Raw genomic sequence first — 21,242 nt, forward strand, 5'->3', positions numbered from 1 at the left:
CCCAAGCACAAATCACAACTCCAGAAATACAAGGAGAGCCTGGAAAAATAGGCAGCTGGGCTGAGGAAAGTAACGCACTGCTCTCAGCGCAGGGGCTGAACCGTGGAGCTGAGTGTTCTTCGGGACAGACCTGTCGATACTAAATCTTTTCCCCCAACCTCTGATGGATGTGCTCATCTTCTCAGGTCAACATGGGCTCACCCAGGCAACGCGCTGTAATAACTTATTGAAAAGGCAGCTGGCGTTTATAAACAGACTGTTCCATCAATTTTTAGATTTTCGTCCTCAGAAATGTATTCTCTTCTCAAAGCAGTATTTGCTATACGTAGTAAGAGCTCAATGACACCTCTTCTGCAACACAGGATCTGCAGAGGTGAGCAGGTTTGGGGATTATTGTTCTTTGCTGTCAATTCTGGGTGACATTCAAGCTCTGTAGAGATGACGAGATAACCAGAGGTCAAAGAGGTATTCTCATTCCATTAGAGCAGGGGTCGCCAAACTACCGGCCACAGGCCAAATCTGGCCCGAGGCCCGTTTTTATAAATGAGGTTTTATTGGAACACACCTACACCCATTTGTTTACTTACCATCTATAGCTGCTCTCATGCTGCAAGGGCACAACCGAGTAGTTGCCAAGCAGTGGCCTGCAAAGCCGGAAGCGTTAACTCTCTGGTCCTTTACGGAGCACGCCCGCTGACCTCCACGTTGGCCAGAAGCGCGATCTGTCCCGCTGGATCATTTTCAGTGGGGGCTAACGGGAGCTCGAGCAGGGGAGGACGTCTGACCCATTTAAGGCATCTGTGTTGAAGTTCAGTTGGGTTAAGGAGAGAAGGACAGAAGAAAATAGAAAAAGGCAAAAAAAAAAAAAAAAAAAACAAAACCCCAACCAAACCAAAAACCAAAAAACACTAGGCAGTGGCAAAAAGAGAACTTTAATGAACCGAATATTAACCTCAAAACCAAGTATAATCTACATGAAATCATCACTTTAGGCCAAAAGAAAATCTTTCATGTTGGCGACAGTATCCGTCTCGCCGACTTCAAGCTGCCGACGTGTTACCCCTGTGGTGGGCCCCCTGGGACTTTGGTGAACATGCCTTTTTCTCGGGCTGAGAGACATTTCCCTGAGAAGATGCGCGGGAGGGGAAGGGGGTGATGGCTGGGCACACTGCGCCCCGGGCTCAGAACTTGAGCGGAATGACCGGCCAGTATTTGGGCTGCTTCCTGTCACAGTGCTTGTCGAAGCTCAGCTGCACGGCGGCCTCCATGGCCTGGATCTTGGCGGCGCTGTCCCCGTACAGGCGCTTCATCTCGGCCTGGCGCCGCTCGCCGGGCCTCTCGGAGGGGGGCTCCACCGAGCGCCGGGTGCCGTAGTACAGGCCGTGGTCGGCGTTCACGTAGTCGTCCAGGCGCTGGGCGTCCAGCTGCTGCTGCCGCCCTGAGAAGGAAGGGACACGGGGGACCGGGGTGAGCTCGGGGACGCCCCGCGGCCTGCGCCCGCCGAGCCGTCCATAGGCCGAGGCGGCGCCCGCACACCGTCACCCCCGTGGTTAGGGGAACGCATCGGTCCCTCGCCTGCTCGCCCGGGAGGCAGATGCTGCCGGAAACGGCAAAAAGCCGCCGGGAAACATGTCACCCGACACCATCAAACCTCTGCACGGAGCCCGGAAGATCCAGCGCGCGCTCTCTCTCTCTCTCTCTCTCTCTCTCTCCCTCTCTCTCTCTATCACGTTCGTGGCCTGCCCACATCCCGGCCAGCTAGGACCGGCTGGTGCAGCTCGCCTGGTTTCCCACTCCCCCAGGCCAGCAGGGAAGTGAAGTGCTTTCTGGCAAGTCCAGGGCTGCAAGAAGTAGTACTTCCGCCCACAAAGGAGGCGCTGGGGGAAAAAGTACGGATTTTAGGCAAACCGCAAAAGAGCAAGTGCTGGTAACCACAGAATCGCAGCGACAATCCGCGATCCTTCACACCCGTCCGAAGCACAGGGCACACCAGGCAATGAAGTCAAACGACTCAGCGCTTGCTCGAGGCAACCGGGCCAATCAAGGGCAATTCTGCCAACGGAAGGGAGACCAGACGTCTAATCTTCCTGCTGTATTCACAGATGTGCAACAGCGCGGGGACCGCCTCGGTATGGGATTTGACTTTCCACTTCACAGGCTAGTTTAGGCTAAATTTCAAGTGATAAAGGGATCTGCTTTTAACCCTACTGATTCTTTCTTTTCTTTCTCTCTCTCTCCCTCCCACCTCTCCTACCTTCCTTTAAGACCAAGAGTGCGCTCGCAACAAGAGAGTATGAGTTGGGAGTGGGGAAGGCAGAGAGAGAGGGAGAGAGAATCCCAAGCAGGCTCTGCATGGACAGTGCAGAGCAGGATGCGGGACTCGAACTCATGAACCATGAGACCATGACCTGAGCGGAAATCAGGAGCCAGATGTTTCACTGACTGTGCCACCCAGGTGCCCCTGGTCCTACTAATTTAACTGGATCCTTGTAAAGTAAGAAATTAAATTATACTCTCCCCTCTATTTTTACTAAAATGAGTCCTAATATCAGAACTGTTATTCTTATGTAAACAGAAATAATAAAAACACATCAATGAAACAATGATGCATATGGTAACATTTGGCCCACCGACACATTTTTGTAAGCAACTGTCGAGAACAGAGAAACAGACAGTAGAAGGCACCCATCTGTAGCTACTACTGCTACCAAGACAAATGCTACTGAATAAGGAGTGAAGATAGTTGTAGGGGATAAATGATATAAATCATTCTTTCCTTGTTTAAAAAAAAAAAGTAGCAGAATAAAACCTTAGTATATAGGAGGGAACCCAAAAGTGAGCAGCAAGATATATCTGTGGCTAGGCAGTCACACTCCTAAGCCCGTTCTTCATAAACATCACCCTGGAGCTGGGGAGAAGGAGTTCTGGAAACTTGGAAACACCATAAAATGCAGACAGTCACTTCTGACGTAGCACATCTGTGGTTTCTTTCTTTTTTTTTTTTTAAACGTTTATTTATTTTTGAGACAGAGACACAGCATGAACAGGGGAGGGGCAGAGAGAGAGGTAGACACAGAATCTGAAATGGGCTCCAGGCTCTGAGCTGTCAGCACAGAGCCCGACGTGGGGCTCGAACTCACAGACCATGAGATCACGACCTGAGCTGAAGTCGGACACTTAACCGACTGAGCCACCCAGGCGCCCCTCTGCGGTTTATTTCTTATACGAGGAGGTAATCTACGCAGATGCCAGATGACCCTCAAGGAAGTAAATGCAATGTAAGTAACTGTTACCTTATCCACAGAAAAGAGATGCCATTGTCTTACTGTGAAGTGCAGAACTAAACCGAAATATTGGCGTAATGTGCACATGAGTGGGAGGTCAGTAAGCATTTGCTTCTCAGTTTTGGTCTTTCTGTCAAGTCTGAAACATTCGGATGTAAGCGTTCAGCTCTCACGGGTGTTTAGTCCTGCCCTCCAAGGACTGCGCTTCTGAACGTGTGGCATTTCCACATTAGCCAAGGACAACAGATTCCCTCTGCTACCTATGGGAGCCTTGGGTGAGTTACCAATCCTTGAGCTTGTTTCGTTGTAGGCCCAGAGCAAACAATCCCGTGGGGGCGGGGGGGGGGGGTGCTGTGGGGGCCCCAGAGCCTGTGCATCTAGAGGACAGAGATTCCCAGGCCACAGTCCTTTTACTTTCCGATTTGTCCCAGGACTGTAATCAGCTTTCCTGACAGATCTAGTGACACAACAGATGTTCAACTTCCTGTCTAAATCAGAGTCTTTGCGTTTAGAATTTTTTTAAATGTTTTTATTTATGTTTGAGAGGGAGAGGGCACAAGTGAGGGAGGGGCAGAGACAGAGGATCTGAAGCGGGCTTTGCACTGACAGCACGGAGCCCAACGTGGGGCTCAAACTCATGAACCGTGAGATCATGACCTGAGCTGAAGTTGGATGCTTAACCGAGCCACCCAGGTGCCCCACATTTATAAGTTTTTTTTTTTTTTTAGAGTTTACTTATTTTTGAGAGGGAGAGACAGCATGCGAGTGGGGGAGGGGCAGAGAGAGGAGGAGACACACAATCCAAAGCAGGCTGCAGGCTCTGAGCTGTCAGCAGAGAGCCCGATGTGGGGCTCGAACCCACAAACCATGAGATCACGACCTGAGCCGAAGTCGGAGGCTCAACCGACTGAGCCACCCAGGCACCCCCCGCATTTAATCAACATTTAATCATTTAATTAACACCAGGATCCTCGCTCTCTTAGCAAGCGTTGCTCTCTGCCGCTAGGACATGTGAATTTCACCTTCCTACTTTTGCATCTTTCTCTTTTCCTTACAACTGAACGTGGTTCCAATTATGGTCCTTTGTGCTTCTCTTCTGACCAAAACTATCTTACAGATAGTAAATCAGTAGAATTCTACATCGAGATGTTTTCTCTTATCGTTGACATCTGTAGATGAAACACTGTTAATCCGAACTGACCGCAGCCACCAAATCAACATAGCCAGTGCAACTTCCCCAGTTCACACTTGGCATGTGCTCATGGGTCACCATCACAGGGTTTCAGTTAATGAAGCTCATACAGTGTAAAAGAACAAAAAGCACAGCCATTCTCAATTCTCTACGTGTACCTCTTTCCCGTTCAGGTTTCCTTATGAAAATTTGAGGCTCAGGCCTTGTCGCCTCTCTGCCTCACAAGAGGCTCAGAGCTTTCCCGGTTTCCGGCATGGCGGGCAGTTGCCCTACAACATAGACCCAAGGGGTGGGAAGCCTGTCCCCTCCACTGACCGGCTAGTGCCAAAACCTGCCCGTGGGAGTCGCGTCTGGGGAAAGGACACTGTCGCCTTCACACACATCCCCATTCCTAGCCCCGGGAGGACACAACGCCTGACACAAGGTAGGTGCTCAGGAAATGACTGCTGAGAGAAAGCCTGGACATAGGCCATACAGTATTTTTTGTTAACAGCTATTTCTTCCAGATTCTGTTAAAGAAAAATGATGACAACCCAGGGACAGAGAAACGGATGCTCAAATCTCAGCTGGACAGAGCCCCTCTCCCAGAGGTTCCTCAGAGTCTCCATGGCAGAGGCGGGGGGAGACAGGGGCACCAATGACTTGGGGTCTGATCTTGTTCCTTTACATCTGAGTCCCTGTGCCTCTACCTAAATGATTACAAAAAAAAAAAAAAAGTCCTAAGTCTAGACTACCAATGTAAAAATCAGTCCGCTTAAAACCAAATGCACCGAGAGGGGCCAGACACTGGAAGCCCCAGCTAGCATCTGCAAGTACTTTAGTGTTCACGGACTTCGGGGGCCGAGCAAACCTTAGAATGGAATATACGCGTCTGAAGGCATCGCTCATTCTGTTTTTATTTATTGCTTCCTTCCTCCCTATGAAAGAAAGGATTCTCAGTCACTAGCAGTTTTTCTTCCTGTCAAAACAAGGTGAGGGCTCAACCAGATGGAGAATCATCTGATGGAAGCAGAACATCACACTTCAGACATAACTGAACAGGTGCCTTGTCGTGGAGAAGTTAGTCGTTTTTTTCCTAGAAACAGCTGTGAGACTGCATGTTACCCAGTACTTTCTCCTTATAGGCTGTTCAGCCATGGGAATTTGTTTGAATAGAAATCAGAGTATCTGTCTAGATTCCAGCTTTAAAACAGGGTTATAGTGGGCTAAACAGCATCCCCTCCAAATTCACACCTACAAGGAACCTGAGAATATGACCTTCTTTGGAAATAGGGTCTTTGCAGATATAATTGAGGCTCAAGATGGGATCGTACTGGATTAGCGCGGACCCTAAACCCAATGAAAGTGTCCTTATGAGAGACAGAAAAGGACACACAGAGACATGGGGGGAAACCATGTAAACATGGAGGTAGTTGAACTATGCTCCCACAAGCCAGTGAATGCCAGGAGCTACCAGAGCTGGAAGAAGCAAAGTCCCAGAAACTTCTGGAGGGAGTGTGGTTCTGCTAACGCCTTGGTTTCAGACTTCTAGCTTCCAGAACTGTGAGAATAAATTTCTGTTGCTTTAAGCCACCCAATGTATGGTAACTGGTTACAGCAGTCCCAGTAAACGAATATCATGGTTAATACACACAGAGGGTTCAAACAAGAAAAACGGTAACATCCTGTTAAGGAGAAACGCTACTGGATCCCATCTGGGTTCAGGATATCAATCTGTAAATTCGCATGATGTAAATTCGTCCCTCTCAATCTGTAAATTCGCATGAGGTTAGCCAATGTGGACTTAGTCTACAAAGGAAAACAAAATCATGAGAAGGGAGTTAGATTTTAGAAGACCGGACACAGGAAAACATCCATTCAGTATTCCACAGATAATTAGCCCAAAGGCAGAACATTTTGGAGGACAAAGCACTAAGACGAGTGTGGGAGAATGTTATTTTTCCTCAGTTTTCTGGGATAAGCAAGGCTTTCTGGTTGTACTCTCTGCTATGCTGCCAGAATTAATGATTTTAGCACAAGTGCACGAAAGCACAGACTTGATTTATGTCATGAATGACTCATTTCTGGCTTGTCAGCAACACGCCCGGAACACAGGTGCTTGCCAGCAGACCTGGAGCCGTTTCTGATGGGTCTGCACCCTCGCCTCACATCCCTCTCTCCATGACAAATGAAGTCAGTGAATGATTACCATTTTCACTTTTAGGATAAAAGTGCATTTCCGTCCCTCCCTTCTACTTTTCTGCGGTACGGTGCTCAGTCGGTGTGGTTCCACACTTTAATCTCATCCACTAAAGCACAGCAGCTCGCTAAATCCTGGGCTGTACGTTTCGCCATACGCTCCCGGTTTTCCACAGAAGGGTCGACTGAGGGCGATCGGGATGGGGTTCCAGCTGACTGAAGGCTCGGGACGAAAACTGGCGTCTGAACCTTCCAGCTTCGGTGGACCCAACACGGAGCAGAGGTCTCCCGGCAGGTGTCTAAAAGCACCTGGCCCTGTGGTCAGAAGAGCACCTGGAGTGCTAAGAGGGGAGTGGATGTACCCCCCTTTCTTCCTCTCACCATCCCAGCTGACCCCATCCCTCAAAGCCTAGAGCACGCTCTATTTTCCACCACTTCCCCCGAAGCTTCTCCTCTGACAGCTGACTTCACTGGCTCTACCCCATCACTGCCAAAGTGCCTGCGGACCACACACAGACAGCTCTTCTAGGAATCAGTTTTAGTTTGATTTCGTCTCCTCTTCTCAACTGAGTGTAAGCTCCTTCTGAACGTGTCTCGGTTTTGACCCAGCAGCTACCCAGAAAACACAGGGGATAAGAGCTGGTAGGCTCAAGCCCGACACAACAGGGGCCGTACGGCGTTTGTGTCAGAGGGCCGTCTCCCCACCCTGGGAATAACATTCCCGCATTCTCCTTCTAAGTATTAGGACTATAGCCTTGCAGTCTCAATTGGTAGTTATTTATGACTTCAACGGGATACTTTTCTTAACCTAACAATAAGCATTTTTTTCCTAAGAAATAATTGGAAACACAGCTGACCTTCCAAACTCCACAACTGTCTACTTTCCCATAAGCATTGTTATCATTGAAGTTTTGAATAACGGAAGTATCTCGTTAGGAAATGACATCTAACAATCAAAAGTATGTCTGTTCCCACTGCACAGTTCTTTATTTATCCTAATTTTTTGGTTACCATTAAAATATGTTAGAGATTATGTGGAAGAGCAGTCATCACAAACAAGAACATGCTCTCCAGTACGAAGGATTTTATTCTAAGAAAATATTAAATAAGACTCAGATGACGATGATGAATGATAGAACATACATGTTCTCGTGGAGGTGAATACTACTGAAAAACAAAGTCTTTCAAGTTTACCTATGCTTTTTCCTGCTAGTGCTATTTCATAAAATTCTGTTCTCTCTAGATGATCCATATTCAAAGCTGAATTAGCCTTTATTGAACGAGTAGCTTCTAGTGGTTCAAAAGAGCAAAGCAAAACAACTGTAACCAAGCATTCACACTACTCAGGTCCCTAATCACTGTTAAAACACATCCCAACCGTGTATGTAACTAAACTTCCACGAACATTTCTAGTGGAGGGAGGTAATGGGTTGGAAAGCACTGTGGGCATTGACATTACTTACATCTGAATTCAATCCTTTGTTACTGCTTGAAGGAACACGTGTTCATCCTACACGCCACCAGAAGCGCTGGCGAAAAGACTCAGGCCCGATACTTGCGCTGGTGCAGGGTCGGGCCCCGGCAGCTTCTAAATCTTTAGCAGTCAGATTAGACTCTGACACTGCAGCGTGTTCCCGCCCATGCCAGACAATCTCCAGGTCTTCCGAAGACCTGATAATATCTTCAGGGCACCCCGGAGGGCATAAAAGCATGGCAGAGACGCTATGGCAAGTAGTTTTCAATCATGCTACAGCTAAAAAAGCACAAAGCAGCAGCTCCGTGTGTTCAGCGTTGTTATTAGTAATACGGAAGTGCATTCCTTTTTCCTCGTATTTTACTATATAGTAAGTTACATCAAGCAAAAATGTCCTTGAAATGCACTAAAAGTTGTATTAATGCCTACTTTGATGAAAACGGTATGAACGACTAGACTGGACAGACATCAAGACTTGAATTCTTTTGCTTTTTAAATATTCTAAACCAATTTAAGAATTTTGAAAAGTGCAGGGTAGAAATATGACTTTTGAAGCCACAAAACATCTTTTATTAAAAATATGCAGAATTGGGCGCCTGGGTGGCGCAGTCGGTTAAGCGTCCGACTTCAGCCAGGTCACGATCTCGCGGTCCGTGAGTTCGAGCCCCGCGTCGGGCTCTGGGCTGATGGCTCAGAGCCTGGAGCCTGTTTCCGATTCTGTGTCTCCCTCTCTCTCTGTCCCTCCCCCGTTCATGCTCTGTCTCTCTCTGTCCCAAAAATAAATAAACGTTGAAAAAAAAAAAAAAAAAAATGCAGAATCTTGGGGCACCTGGGTGGCTCAGTCGGTTAAGCGGCCGACTTCAGCTCAGGTCATGATCTCATGGTTCGTGGGTTCGAGCCCTGCATCAGGCTCTGTGCTGACAGCTCAGAGCCTGGAACCTGCTTTGGATTCTGTGTTTCCCTCTCTCTCTGCCCATGCCCAGCTCACACTCTGTCTCTGTCTCTCTCAGAAATAAAATAAAAAACGTTAAAAAAATTTTTTTTTAAAAATGTGCAGAATCTCAATCAAGCACTAATCAACACAGAGAGCATCACAGTAAAATCACTATATGGTTAAAGATCCACATTCAAGGATGAGTTATTAGCAACTAACCATAACGACTAACATTTCCCGGGCGATGACTTCGTACCAAGCACAGCTCTAGAACTTTTCTTTTATTGTCCCATTATTTTTTAATTATTTTTAGTATTTTTTTAAATCTCATTTAACCTTCATAACTACCACTCCATTAATGAGGATCTCCACCTCCCAGGTGAGGGGACTGAGGGACAGACTGGTTAGGGCAGGTGACCCGCAAGGCAAGCCCTCCGATGGACAAGTGGCAGAGGTGGGCAGGGCCCCATAATTTGAGCGGTTCTGCTACCGCTTGCCCTGTACAATGTCAGGTTAAAGATGAAGGTTGTACGGGTTTTTATAACATTCCCTTTTTTATCGGTCTGCTATCTAGATCACAGTAAAACAGATATGTACCAGTTTCTTCACAGAGATGGTGAGACCTGTGCCCTTCACTTCATGTCCCCTCGCAGAAGAAAATTCTCACAGAGGCAGGGGGGCTGTATTAGTTCCCTAGGGCTGCTGTAACTAACAAAGCACTGCAAACAGGTGGCTTGGAATGACAGAAATTTCTCGTCTCACAGATCTGGACGCTAGAAATCTGAGATTAAGGTGTGGGCAGGGCTGTGACCCCTCTGAAGGCGCTAGGGAAGATCCATTCTAGGCCTTTCTCCTAGCTTCCAGTGGCAGAGCTCCTGTCTTCACATGGCCTTCTCTTGCGGTGCATGTGTATCTCTGTGTCCGAATGCCTCCCTTTTAATAAGGACCCAGTCATAAGTGGATCAGGGCCACCCTAAAGACCTCATTTTCACTTGATCACCTCTGTAAAGACCCTATGTCCAAAGAAGGTCACATCCTGAGGTGGGGTGGCGTCGGGGGAGGTTAGGACTGCAACCAATCTTTTTTTTTTTTTTTTTTAGGGAACATAAGTCAACCTATAATAGTGATGATGATAGTATAATCTGGAGGTTTGAAGTAAACTCCGCAGATTTAGGAATAATATAAAACAAGGTATGAAGTTCATCAAGTTTATAAATGATTCAAAGCCTCACTCACTTTGTAGAATGTCCCACACAAGCACAGCAAGTTTAGCATTCTGTGGGATATTTGAAAACCTCTGATTTAAGGCTCATAATTAATACTGAAACACCTCATTCATTCATTCAAAACAATATTAAGCACCAGGCACGACTTAGCAGGTAACTCCCGTGACATTTTGTTTAACTTACCTAGATCCCTACCTGACCAAGGTGAGAGGGACGGGGGCGGTTCATGGCCATTTCTGTGCCTGAGCTGTTTATGCCGGAAAGACACAGTTTGTTACTGTATCTTCATTACACTCGCATCTATTTTCTATTGAATAACTATGTATTGAGTTTACTTTAAATCAGCAGATAATTCTAAACGGCCTTTTAGATGACTGGGGTTTGCAGCCACCCTTAATTAGAACTTCTATCATAAAAGTGTCAACCTTTGGTGAGAAAAACACCTTATTCTACTCTCTGGTAAAGACAAAGAAAGAAATCCCATATCCATCATATTTTCTTTTCAAAGAGCTGTAAAAACGAGCATTGCAACCAAATGTGGACATGCTTGAACACCTCCTCTCCTTCATCGTTGTATACTTTCCAATTAGAGTAATGGTTATTTCGTATGTATTTTGTCTAAAAGGTAAAATTTATTTCTGAAGATGAAGGAAAGAAATGTATTTTATGTAAAATAGAAAGTAGTGTTTTAAAAATACTTGTTTGGGTATACTTTTTTTTTTTTTTGAGAGAGAGAGACAGCGAGCGAGCGAGCGAGCGAGCGGGAGAATCTTAAGAAGTCTCCCGCTCAGCTCGGAGCCTGATGAAGGGCTTGATCTCACAAACTGTGCGATCATGACCTGGGCTGAAATCAAGAGTCGGACACTTAACCTACCGAGCCACCGGGTGCCCCTAAAAAGTCCTATATTAAAACGCCTCCTCGGAGTGACAGAGCTGAGGCGGGACTGGATGCGGAATAGCAGGAACTTACAAAATAACACCCAGGGCAGGAGACCACGCAAAAGGCAGGGCGTGGAAGGAAGCACGCGGGGCCAGGCACACACTTACGTCGCTCCTCCCGGTGCCGCTCGGTCTCTGCGAAGTACTGGCGCAGCTCCTCGGTGATCTCCATGTTGCTCAGGTCGCACTCCACGCCCCCGTCCGACTCGCTGTCCGCCTCCTCCTCTGCGGGCCGAGCCCGCTTTTCTGTCGCGCAGGCCCGCGGACGCTGCCCGGACCTTCGAGTATGTGAGTGGCTGCGGCGCGAGTCCGGGGGGGCCGGGGGGCGGTCACGAGAGGGCCAAGGAGACCCGGCCTCGTCAGCGTAAGAGCTTCTGGGGAGAGACGCAGGAGGGAAGAACCACGGGCCGGTGAGGTAAGACTCCACGGCCTTCCTGTAGGCATTATGGTGGCTTCGCATCCAGGCCATCGCCTGATGGTAGTGTCGCCAGTATCTTGCGTATACGGGATGAGAAGACCAAGGCTCCGTAGTTTTCCAGGCTGCCGCCTGCGAAATAAAGGGAGGTGGAGAACCGTCGAATGTTTGACTAAACCACAAGTATCCACCGGGTGTCTACTAAATACCTACTCTGCATCTACTCTGGTGCTACTCCTGCACCAGAGGACGCAGGACGGCCCACGCCCCCAGGAGACACCAAGTGTATGCACACGTGCTCTCACGTGCGCACGGGACGATGAGTTTAAGGTTACGGCCATGATAAAGTGGGGACAGAGGCTACTAATTATCACCATTAGATAAGACGCAGGGAGAGATGAGGACGTCAACCATCTTGGCCCTCTCTACCCACTGTAAGTAAGCGACGGGTTCCACCAACCGCACGCACTAACGAGCAGGACCTTCTCCGGTCCTTCCCTCTCTGCTCCCTAAACACCTGCCGGCCTGGCTCACTCCTCGGTGCCCGGACAAAAGAGGTCTAGCAGCCTACCCAATGGTGCCTTCGAGTTTTCCGCCGTATTTGTTTCTTTGGTCTTCTCCTTCATAGACTGAGAACACCAAGACTCTAAAGACTAAAGTGTACCCTTTTCTTTATGAGTTAAACAAAACAAAACCTTACCATTGCTGCCATCTGTGATGGTGGAAGACCAAATGGGCACTGAATCTAGGAAAGAACAAACACAGTTCAAACGTGTGGTCAGTACACGTGGGAGATATTCGTGGCTATTTCACGGTTTGTAAAGCAGCCCCTCAGAGGCTGCCTCCTCTCAGTACTGTGCCTCATCTTACCGCAACACACACTATGGGGCCCCGGCACGTGGGTTATGGCCTTGTGGGCTGAAAAGGAGGGCTCCCCTTAGGTCCGATTAAGTAGCTCAAAGGACACTGCATTTTTCAAACATTTGCTTACCCGCTGAAAGACTGGAGAGAACCATATAGTTCACAGCCAGTGCATATACAAAAAACATCAATATAGAACGTGAATTAACAACACGTAACTATTACTGACTTCATTTCCTAATCCTTAACTCATGCCGATGCCTGCTTAAATTAACCCTAGATGATCCCACAGTTTGGACAGAATACCTCTCGCCAACTCCCTGGAAACCACCGTTGGCTCTTGCCTCTGACCTGGGACCTGGAGAAGCCTCTCCAAATGAGATCTCTCTCCAGTGTGGGTTGGGCCCTGGGCTTTAAGCCCCCAGAAGAGCCTTGATTCGGTTTCGATTGTGACAAGCATCTCTCAGTGTGGTGTGACACCACACTGTCCCTGCCTGGCCACTGTGCCTGTCTTTGTAGCAGCAACTGTTCCATGAGACCCTCCAGCAAGTGACCGCACAGAATGCCTTTGCTCAACAGCCTTGCTCTGACAGGATTTACTGCTTTTGCCCCTTCCCAACTGCTTCTGATTTACTGATGTGGCAGAGGATACCTAAAGGTAAAGTTTAATCTGCAGCTGTACCTTTTAGAACCGATTTAAAACAGTTATTTTTTTCCATTCCTGTTCAAGAGTTCAGAGCTACTAAAATGCCAGCATGCATGAGAATGTATTTAAATAAAAAAAGAGGGGGCGGCGCCCGGGTAGCTCAGTCGGTGAGGCATCCGACTTCGGCTCAGGTCACGATCCCACAGTTCGTTCGTGAGTCCAAGCCCCGGCGTCGGGCTCTGTGCTGACAGCTCAGAGCCTGGAGCCTGCTTCGGATTCTGTGTCTCCCTGTCTCTCTGTCCTTCCCCCGCTCACACTGTTTCTCAAAAAAGGAATAAATGTCAAAAATTAAAAAAAACAAAAAAACAAAACAGAAATAATATCCTAAAATGCATGAGAATTTAAGCATCTGTGACAGGAAATCACTAACAACGCAATGCTGGGCAAACAGCACTTGGGTTTCGAAACTCTGGGACATCAGATACTGAAGGAGGCCTGTTTTTCCTCCTTCACTTAATTAGAGGGTGGAATTTAAAAATCTCTAAGCCTTAAGTAATAAACTTGACTTCTTTTGTAATCTCTATCAAATGTTTTGCTATGGTTAATGTGGAAAATTGAGATGTTACATTAACCCTATCTTTTAAGATCTGGCCTGAAGAGAACCATTCACTTTTTTAAATACACTAAGCTTTCAAACAGGCGATTTCTAAGAGGGTTGACACGATCTTCTGTAAATTTATCATGAACATAGCCTGCACTTCCTGTTCCCTGTTCTGAATTCAGGAATACACACACATGCAGTGCGTGTAAACTGGGAGAAAGCTAACCAATGCAGTGAAAATATAAGTGTATGTTAAGTCCACGTTACTTTAAAACCATAAAGGTTTAAGACATAAATAAATAACTGAAGGTTTAAAACATGAGCACTTATCTGAAAACCTGGCTAACTCCCGCGTGCTTTACAAGCTACTGAAGAAATATAAAAGCCGATACAACGAAGGGGTTAACCACGCAGAGAAGTGGCAATGACACAAATGAAATCACAGTGGAAATCGCTGGAGCGCCAAGCTGTAAGGTGCAGCCTGTGAGTGGCTAATTCCTTCCAGCTGGGTTTCATATTTAGCTCACTGAAATCTGAACACTTTCCCGAGAGCCCGCAGCACGTAATGCCATTGCAGTGAACTCCACGTGTGTCTTCAGCAAATTTGTTTTAGAGATTAACAAGTAGCATAGGAATTAAATTTGAAAAATCTAGGAGGCATCTGCGTGTCTTCTGGAAATGAAGAGTTTTGAATCCCGACTTCTGTGCCTCAAAAAATGCACTTAGAACCAGATCAGCGGAAGTATTAATTATCCCAAACTGGGAAGTGTGACAGCCTCAAATATGCAAGAAAGGTTATTGTGATTGAACCTACAGCAGACCTCAGGAAATCCCGTTTTGATTTGTACGTGGGAAAATCCAGCCTGGCTCTAAAAGTAATAGGACCAGGGGCACCTGGATGGCTCAGTCGGTTAAGCATCCGACTTCGGCTCAGGTCACGATCTCAGAGTCATGAGTTTGAGCCCCGCATCGGGCTCCATGCTCTCTGCCCCTCTCCAGCTTGCGTTCTGTCTCTCTGTGTTTCCCAAGAATAATAAATAAACATTCAAAAAAAATTTGTTTTAAAGTAATAGTGCCAGTATTCTGAAAATGTCCAAGATGGCTTTACGAGAGGCAACTCTGTCACCACTTTTATTCTGACTGTGCTTTCCGCAACGTTTTGGCCGCTGGGACGCTTACAGTCAAACCTGCTGCCGTCCTCTGGCAAGTTGAGTCCTGGAGCTGGAGGGCGCGTACGCTCGTTCACCCTTAGCTTATCACTCTCCCTCCTCAAATTCCAAAACCTATGTTTCATAGATTCTTTTACATTTTCAGTATTTTCAGATTCCTAAAATCCTTCAGATATTCAGTTAAAAGCAGTTCCTGAGAATGTCTGACAAATTAAGGAAACTCCCAGAAATCAAATAAAACAAAGTACAGGAAAACACGGCCAAAGGAGGAGCAGCTTGCAAGGAGCTTTAGAATTATTGGCTTGCTCTTGCCAACACGACGCTTGGTATTTTACGCCTGCAACTTTTTTCTGTGAAGGGTCAAATCGTAAATATTTTGGGCTTGTGGGCCACATACAGTCTCTGTCACACATTCTTCATATTCTTTTTAAAACTGATAAAAAAAAACAAAACCCAAACCCAACCCTTTGAAAATGCAAACCCCATTCTTAGCTCCCGGGCAGTACAAAGAGCAGGCTGCGGGCCACCCCTCGCTGCCCTGTGGTCTGTGAATGTCATGCAGCCACATCGACTCCGCTCTTGCACGTGGAGCACCCTCACTGCTGCTCGTTCTCGGCCTAGCGACCCCTGGAGGGACTCTGGGATTCTCACTCACCTAGTAAATGAGGAGGCTTGGAGGAAGACTAGTAAGCCAGACACATGTGACGATGACCACCAGCAGTCCTGGTGACCAGCTCCTACTATCTGGAGCAAAAGACTCGTCTCCACGACGAAATAAGGAACCTGGACCGTTTCTTAAAGATCGATATGGACATTTAAAGACTTAATTAAAAGAACAAACTCCTGCGATCAACAGGGCTTAGAATGCACATGGAGTGCCGTGCTTTCTGGCGGAGACCCTGGCAACGGCCACGGGCCAGACAGCAAGCCAAGGAAGGGAAGCCGGAGGTTCCCGGAGTCTCTTCCTTGGAAGAAAGAATACACAGCCTTCCCTGCAAAGTGTATCAGTTGGTTCCGAAGGGAAGTTGAGAACCTTCTCTAAAAACGGGTCCTGTGAACTCTTTCAAACTGGCTACCCTTTGCACACAGAGAACTCAAGGACCTAACAAAATGCCTGGGTTTCTGGAAAGCCAACCTGAAACGAATTTCTGGACACGACAGCAACACCTGTCCAAAGAAAAGCAAGCTTATGGCCACAGATTTAGATGCCTTTCAGTTGCCTTTATCTTTCGTTCCCCACCTCTTTGGGAGTGTCTCCTACTCTCTTATGGCACACGTCTTCCTGGACTGAACAGCAGCTTTTCTCCTAAGGGGATGGTGGAGCTGAAAGAAAAGAGAATGGCGATGTCAGGGCAGGCCGGGTTCCACGGTACCACCGACCCCGCAGCCCTCCCCAGCGAGCACAATGGCATCATAGTCACCACCCAGCTGAGCCCAGGCGAGTACAGAGACCGAATTCATGGTCTGTCCTCAGCCACCAGAGGAGGAAGGGAAAAAACAGCGCTGAGGTCATTCACGAAACGCTGCCGTGCCCTGGGTCTCGAACCGTAGATTTTCCCATACAGCTTTTCTTAGAAAATGCACTCGTTCTTCAATGAATATGCTTATCCTGGAGATGTACGTATGTACGGATTTAGGAGCTGTATTTTCAAATGCGTCAATATACAGGAGGGTAACAGACAAGAGCTTTGTTGTTTTCAATGAGAAAAATCCAACGATTTCCGTGAAGTTATTAAGAACCTCCACAAACACGTAATGCGGCTTTGTCAAAAGGTAGTAATGTCACATATGTTCTTTTAACAGCACATTTATGTTCCTATAAATACAGGATATGGGAGGTGTCATCCCAACCAATAAAATAAAAACACAAATTCCCCCCAAACGATAATGTACACTCTGCAACTGGATTTTCCTCTCTAGCCTCCTTTTCCAAAAGAATTCTGAAAATTAAACACCTGAAAACTCACCTGCTTTGATTCGTTTGCTTCGAAACCTATCGAGCCAATCATTAAGTTAGTTATGCTGGCTAAAGGCCCTGGAGTCAAACCTTTCTGATAAGGCTCCCAGCGATGTGGCTCTCTGAACCAACCAGATACTCTGGCGGATCGAATTGCGGCCTCCGGTATATGTTTCAGGGTAGAAGGGGGTCTGCTGGAGACCGCGCAGAATAAACGAAGGCACAATGAGAAATGTAAGTGACATAAATTGGGTCGTGTGATTCTAAGGCATTTCTGGATATGCAGTAATAACCCTCTCAGAGAAGGTATCTTCCAATAATGCTTGTACTAGTAGGAACTTCCTCAGCTAAGATAATAAAAGGAGGGTTTCTGACAGCACTGCTTCCTGCCCCCCACCCCCAGCTGCCTGAGGGCAATGTCAATCCCTTGATGCCCTCGTGGGCTCCCTCCTGTGGCTTCGCATGGTCCCTGCGGGTATTGTGGACATCAAGATGGCTGAAGGGATGCCTGAGTGGCTCAGTCGAATTTTGGCTCAGGTCACCATCTCACAGTTCGTGGGTTCGAGCCCCGCGTCAGGCTCTGTGCTGGCAGCTCGGAGCCTGGAGCCTGCTTCGGATTCTGTGTCTCCTTCTCTCTCTCTGCCCCTCCCCTGCTCACACTCTCTCTCTCGCAAAAATAAACAAACAAAAAGATGGCTCAAGACTGAATGGCCTTCTCCCACCCTCAGAAATCCAAGCTCGTCTTGGCCGCACACAGGCCTCCTACAAGGGCACATGCTACTGAGTTCAGAAAGCCCGCATCTGTCTATAACGACTATCGTTAAAACTAATGGGTGAGGGAGCCAAAAAAGTTTTACTTCCTTCTCAACCCTTCAACCCCAAACCCCAATTTCCTCTCTTCTGGGTGATGCAGTTAGAAGTAATGTCACAAAGGAAGGTGCAGCACGGGGATGGACAGAGACTGAAAGGATGCAGTTAGGCGTTCTTTAACCAACAAAAACGAAAACAAATAACATTCCACCTACAAATGGCATTGTTTAACTTGTCAGCGGGGTGATGGATTTGTGAGTGGATTTATTTGCAAGTTCCCCAAATCCCCACGTGGCTAACATCAGAATCTTAAGTGAACTATGAGGCCACTCAAAGTTACTCTCTTACTCATGAACACAACAGCCAATAGGAGTGTTGAAAACTGGGGTAACTAAGAAGGACAGAAGAGCAATACAGCTCAAACGGGGAAACAGGTAAGTTCCCCACACTGCAAGTGTATCCCTCACAGTTCAGAGCATATCAGCAAAAGCCATGACTAGTTTAAAGTGGTTAAGACCACCAGTAGATTTCAGGAGCTTTATTTCAAGTTTGACTTGTATAAACACATACACAGTAATTCCATTTAATCGCTGTCTTTTCTGAATTTATATGCCACTGACTATGCCCCACTTATTTAACCAATTACTTGTAGGCATGGATTCTGCAAGCTCTTTCTTTTAAATGTCCTATTCTCCTTCTGGCATAAAAACCAGAGCTGTATTTCCCTGCCTTTGGATGCTGGTGCGATTGTTGTTTCCTGACAATAGCCTCTCCTCCTCCCTCCCTAAAGAAACTGAGTAGTCGGGGCGCCTGGGTGGTGCAGTCAGTTGAGCGTCCGCCTTCAGCCAGGTCACGATCTCGCGGTCTGTGAGTTTGAGCCCCCCGTCGGGCTCTGGGCTGATGGCTCGGAGCCTGGAGCCTGCTTCTGATTCTGTGTCTCCCTCTCTCTCTGCCCCTCCCCCGTTCATGCTCTGTCTCTCTCTGTCCCAAAAATAAATAAAAAAAACGTTGACAAAAAAAAAAAAAATTAAAAAAAAAAAACTGAGTAGTCACTCAAATAATTGTAAAGTTCCAAATCTTTTCAGGAAGCAGACGTTTAAATACATTAGTATGTTTAATATGCTTTTGGGTTTTTTTTTGAGAGAGAGAGAGCACATGCCCGTGTGTGCGGCAGGCACATGAGAGGGGGAGGGGCAGAGAGAGAGAAAGAGAGAAAGAGAGAAAGAGGATCCCAAGCAGTATCTGTACTGTCAACGCAGAGCTGGACACGGAGCGCCAGCTCACGAATCACGTGAGATCATGACCTGAGCCGAAATCCAGAGCTGGACACTTAACTGAGCCACCCAGGCGCCCCACATTAGTAGGTTTTCAAAAATATTTGCATCTGATCTTTGATCAACGGCGGTTATGCTGTTTTCTCACTTGTCCAACTGTTCTATGGCTGGATTTCCTATCGGAGGGAAGGAGCTCCAAGAGTTTTGCACTGAGTTTGTAATCCCTCCAGCCTCCACTCTGGCTGTAATTGTTCAATTCCACTCCGCCCCGCCCCCCACCTCACCCCCATCCTGCTCATCTCACCCCACCCTTAAATGCTGGATCCTAAAAAACAAAGTAATCCTTCACCGTCTGTCAGTTTTAGAATGAAAATTTCTCTCTGGAGCTTTCATTTGTGTACTTTCCCAGGGCAGCAACAAACAGAGATCTGAACTCCGTACTGTGAACCTGCCTTTGATTATACCCATCCCAGGTTACTAACCAACGATCTTTAAAAATATACGGTATCTGTCTGCATTGCCATCCCCAGGGAGCTGTTATAAACTGTATTATAGACGTCATATTGGTAAAGGTTATCTCCACCGCACAAATCACGGCAACCGTGAGTGAATAAGCCCAGAAGTGTTATTAATCTTTAGTCTAGACTTTCGAGTAATGTTATTCTGACTTCAGGTGCAAAAGAGCTGAATACAGAACCTAGCCTATGAAACGACTTTAAAAATCATCCCTGAAAACGATAAAATTATCTGTTCAGAACCATGTGATCTGTACTAAGGGACTCCCAGGATTTCAGAGGTAAAAGCTACTTCGCTGGTCCCTGGTTCAGCTCCACTCAGCTACTGAGGAAGAAAAGTGGGCAAAGATATTCTCCCCTTTCACCGATAAGGCCCTTTAAAGACTACCGGTGCCAAATGTTCTCCAGGTAACTTCCACCAAACTTTAGGACTTCCCACAGAGGTCAAAGTGTGAGGTAAAAGAAAGAAAACGCCAAGTTTTGAGTGGACGGGCCAATATTCCGGACATCCCTCCAAGGATGAGGCTGCCCTGGGCTGCACGGCCCAAGTCCGAATTCACTTTCCAGACTTTTACTCGGCACCCCGGAATCACGTGGGCGAGCTTCACTAGAAACACCGATGCCCGGGCCCCACTTCTAGACACTCGAATTCGAATGGTCTGGGATGGGGGCCCGGGCATCCGAATTCTTAAAAGTCTTCCGCTGATTCCGAAGCGCGGCAGAGCTGAGTCTCTGGAACCGGTTCTCTGTCACCACTGAACCGGCAATGATTTAGGAATCTCACGGGCCCCGCGGGTCGATGCTAATTACGACAACGGGACAGCCAAGCCCTCGGCTCTCCCGGCATCAGAAGAAGCCAGGCTCCGGGGCCTCCAGGCTCCTCCCTCACTCCCCAAAGGAAACCCAGTAGTCCCCGGAGTCACCTCGTGGGCTCGCAGCTTGCTGATCTCGGGCGGTGGGCGAACATGGACCTATTTCCTGTGAGGAGACCGAAGGGGCGCGGGCGGGAGGGGCTGTTGCCCGGGAGACCAGAAATGCACTTCCGGCGCGGATCACGTGAGGCGCGCCACCGGAAGTCCCGGGCCGCCGCCGCCGCCGCCGCCACGTCCGCGCTGCGTTCTACGCCACGTGGGGAACTGTCGCGAGATGAGGCTCCGCCTCCCGGGGCGGAGCGTCGGGATGGCTGGAGACGGGCAGGGGGCGGGACGGCTGTACCTGCGCCGACCGGTGTGGCGGGGCCGGAAGGGGAGGGTCGTTTCTGCGCCCCCTTTGTCCCCGCGCCACTTCCTTGACTCTCGGCTTTTCGCCCTTCGCTCAGCTCCGTCGTCTCCCCACTCCTGTCCTTAGATAGCCTTTCCTCTTTTTTGAAAAACTAGAACGGCTAGAGGTCGTGGCCCAGGAGGAGGCGCCCAGCTTTTGGAAATAGCCACCGAAATCTAGTCCGACTGTGATTCTAGCATTTAGCTTATTAACCTTCCGAGCCTCGGGTTCTTGCCCATAAGATGCGAATAATCCCTCGTGCCCAGTGCCTGGTGCCGTATAGCAGACCAGAATTAGTACACATTAACCTGATTTGTATCACAGTCATTGTCAGCGACACCTGTCCTGTTAGCATCGCAGGGGGACTCATGAACAACCGAGCAAAACCCACTGGGGTAATTTGGAAAACCACGGCAAGAACCCTAAAAGGGGAATAATTTGTCCCGGAATTTTCACTTCTGGGAATTAATTCCGAGGCAAAACAGACGTTAAGCCAGATGTTCATTA

The 21,242-nt window shown here is 47.8% G+C and overlaps 1 protein-coding gene across 2 annotated transcripts; it reads right to left on the reverse strand.

Moving 5' to 3' along the window:
- Window positions 1-913: 913 nt before the first annotated feature.
- Window positions 914-20,555, reverse strand: GEMIN8 (gem nuclear organelle associated protein 8). Of its 2 annotated transcripts, XM_011291611.4 has the most exons (5): window positions 20,399-20,555; window positions 16,160-16,242; window positions 12,343-12,387; window positions 11,336-11,774; window positions 914-1,438 (listed from the first exon to the last, which is right to left on the reverse strand). In XM_011291611.4, exons 3-5 carry the CDS (start codon window positions 12,352-12,354, stop codon window positions 1,182-1,184), a joined length of 708 nt encoding a protein of 235 aa, XP_011289913.1. In that variant the 5' UTR covers window positions 12,355-12,387; window positions 16,160-16,242; window positions 20,399-20,555; the 3' UTR covers window positions 914-1,181. The 2 variants fall into 2 exon arrangements, with proteins under 2 accessions (XP_011289913.1, XP_023104783.1); XM_023249015.2 differs by lacking the exon at window positions 16,160-16,242 and having other exon boundaries at window positions 20,399-20,497.
- Between the last annotated feature and the right edge of the window lie 687 nt (window positions 20,556-21,242).

The sequence above is a fragment of the Felis catus genome, chromosome X (genome assembly GCF_018350175.1).
Source record: "Felis catus isolate Fca126 chromosome X, F.catus_Fca126_mat1.0, whole genome shotgun sequence".
Taxonomy (NCBI): Eukaryota; Metazoa; Chordata; class Mammalia; order Carnivora; family Felidae; genus Felis; species Felis catus.

Bases quoted from the DNA above. Each gene is read 5' to 3' on its own strand.
- GEMIN8 (XM_011291611.4), bottom strand. The intron at 1,439-11,335 runs GTAAGTGTGTGC...CTTCCTTCTCAG, and splicing joins GCGGCACCGGGAGGAGCGAC to GGCGGCAGCAGCAGCTGGAC.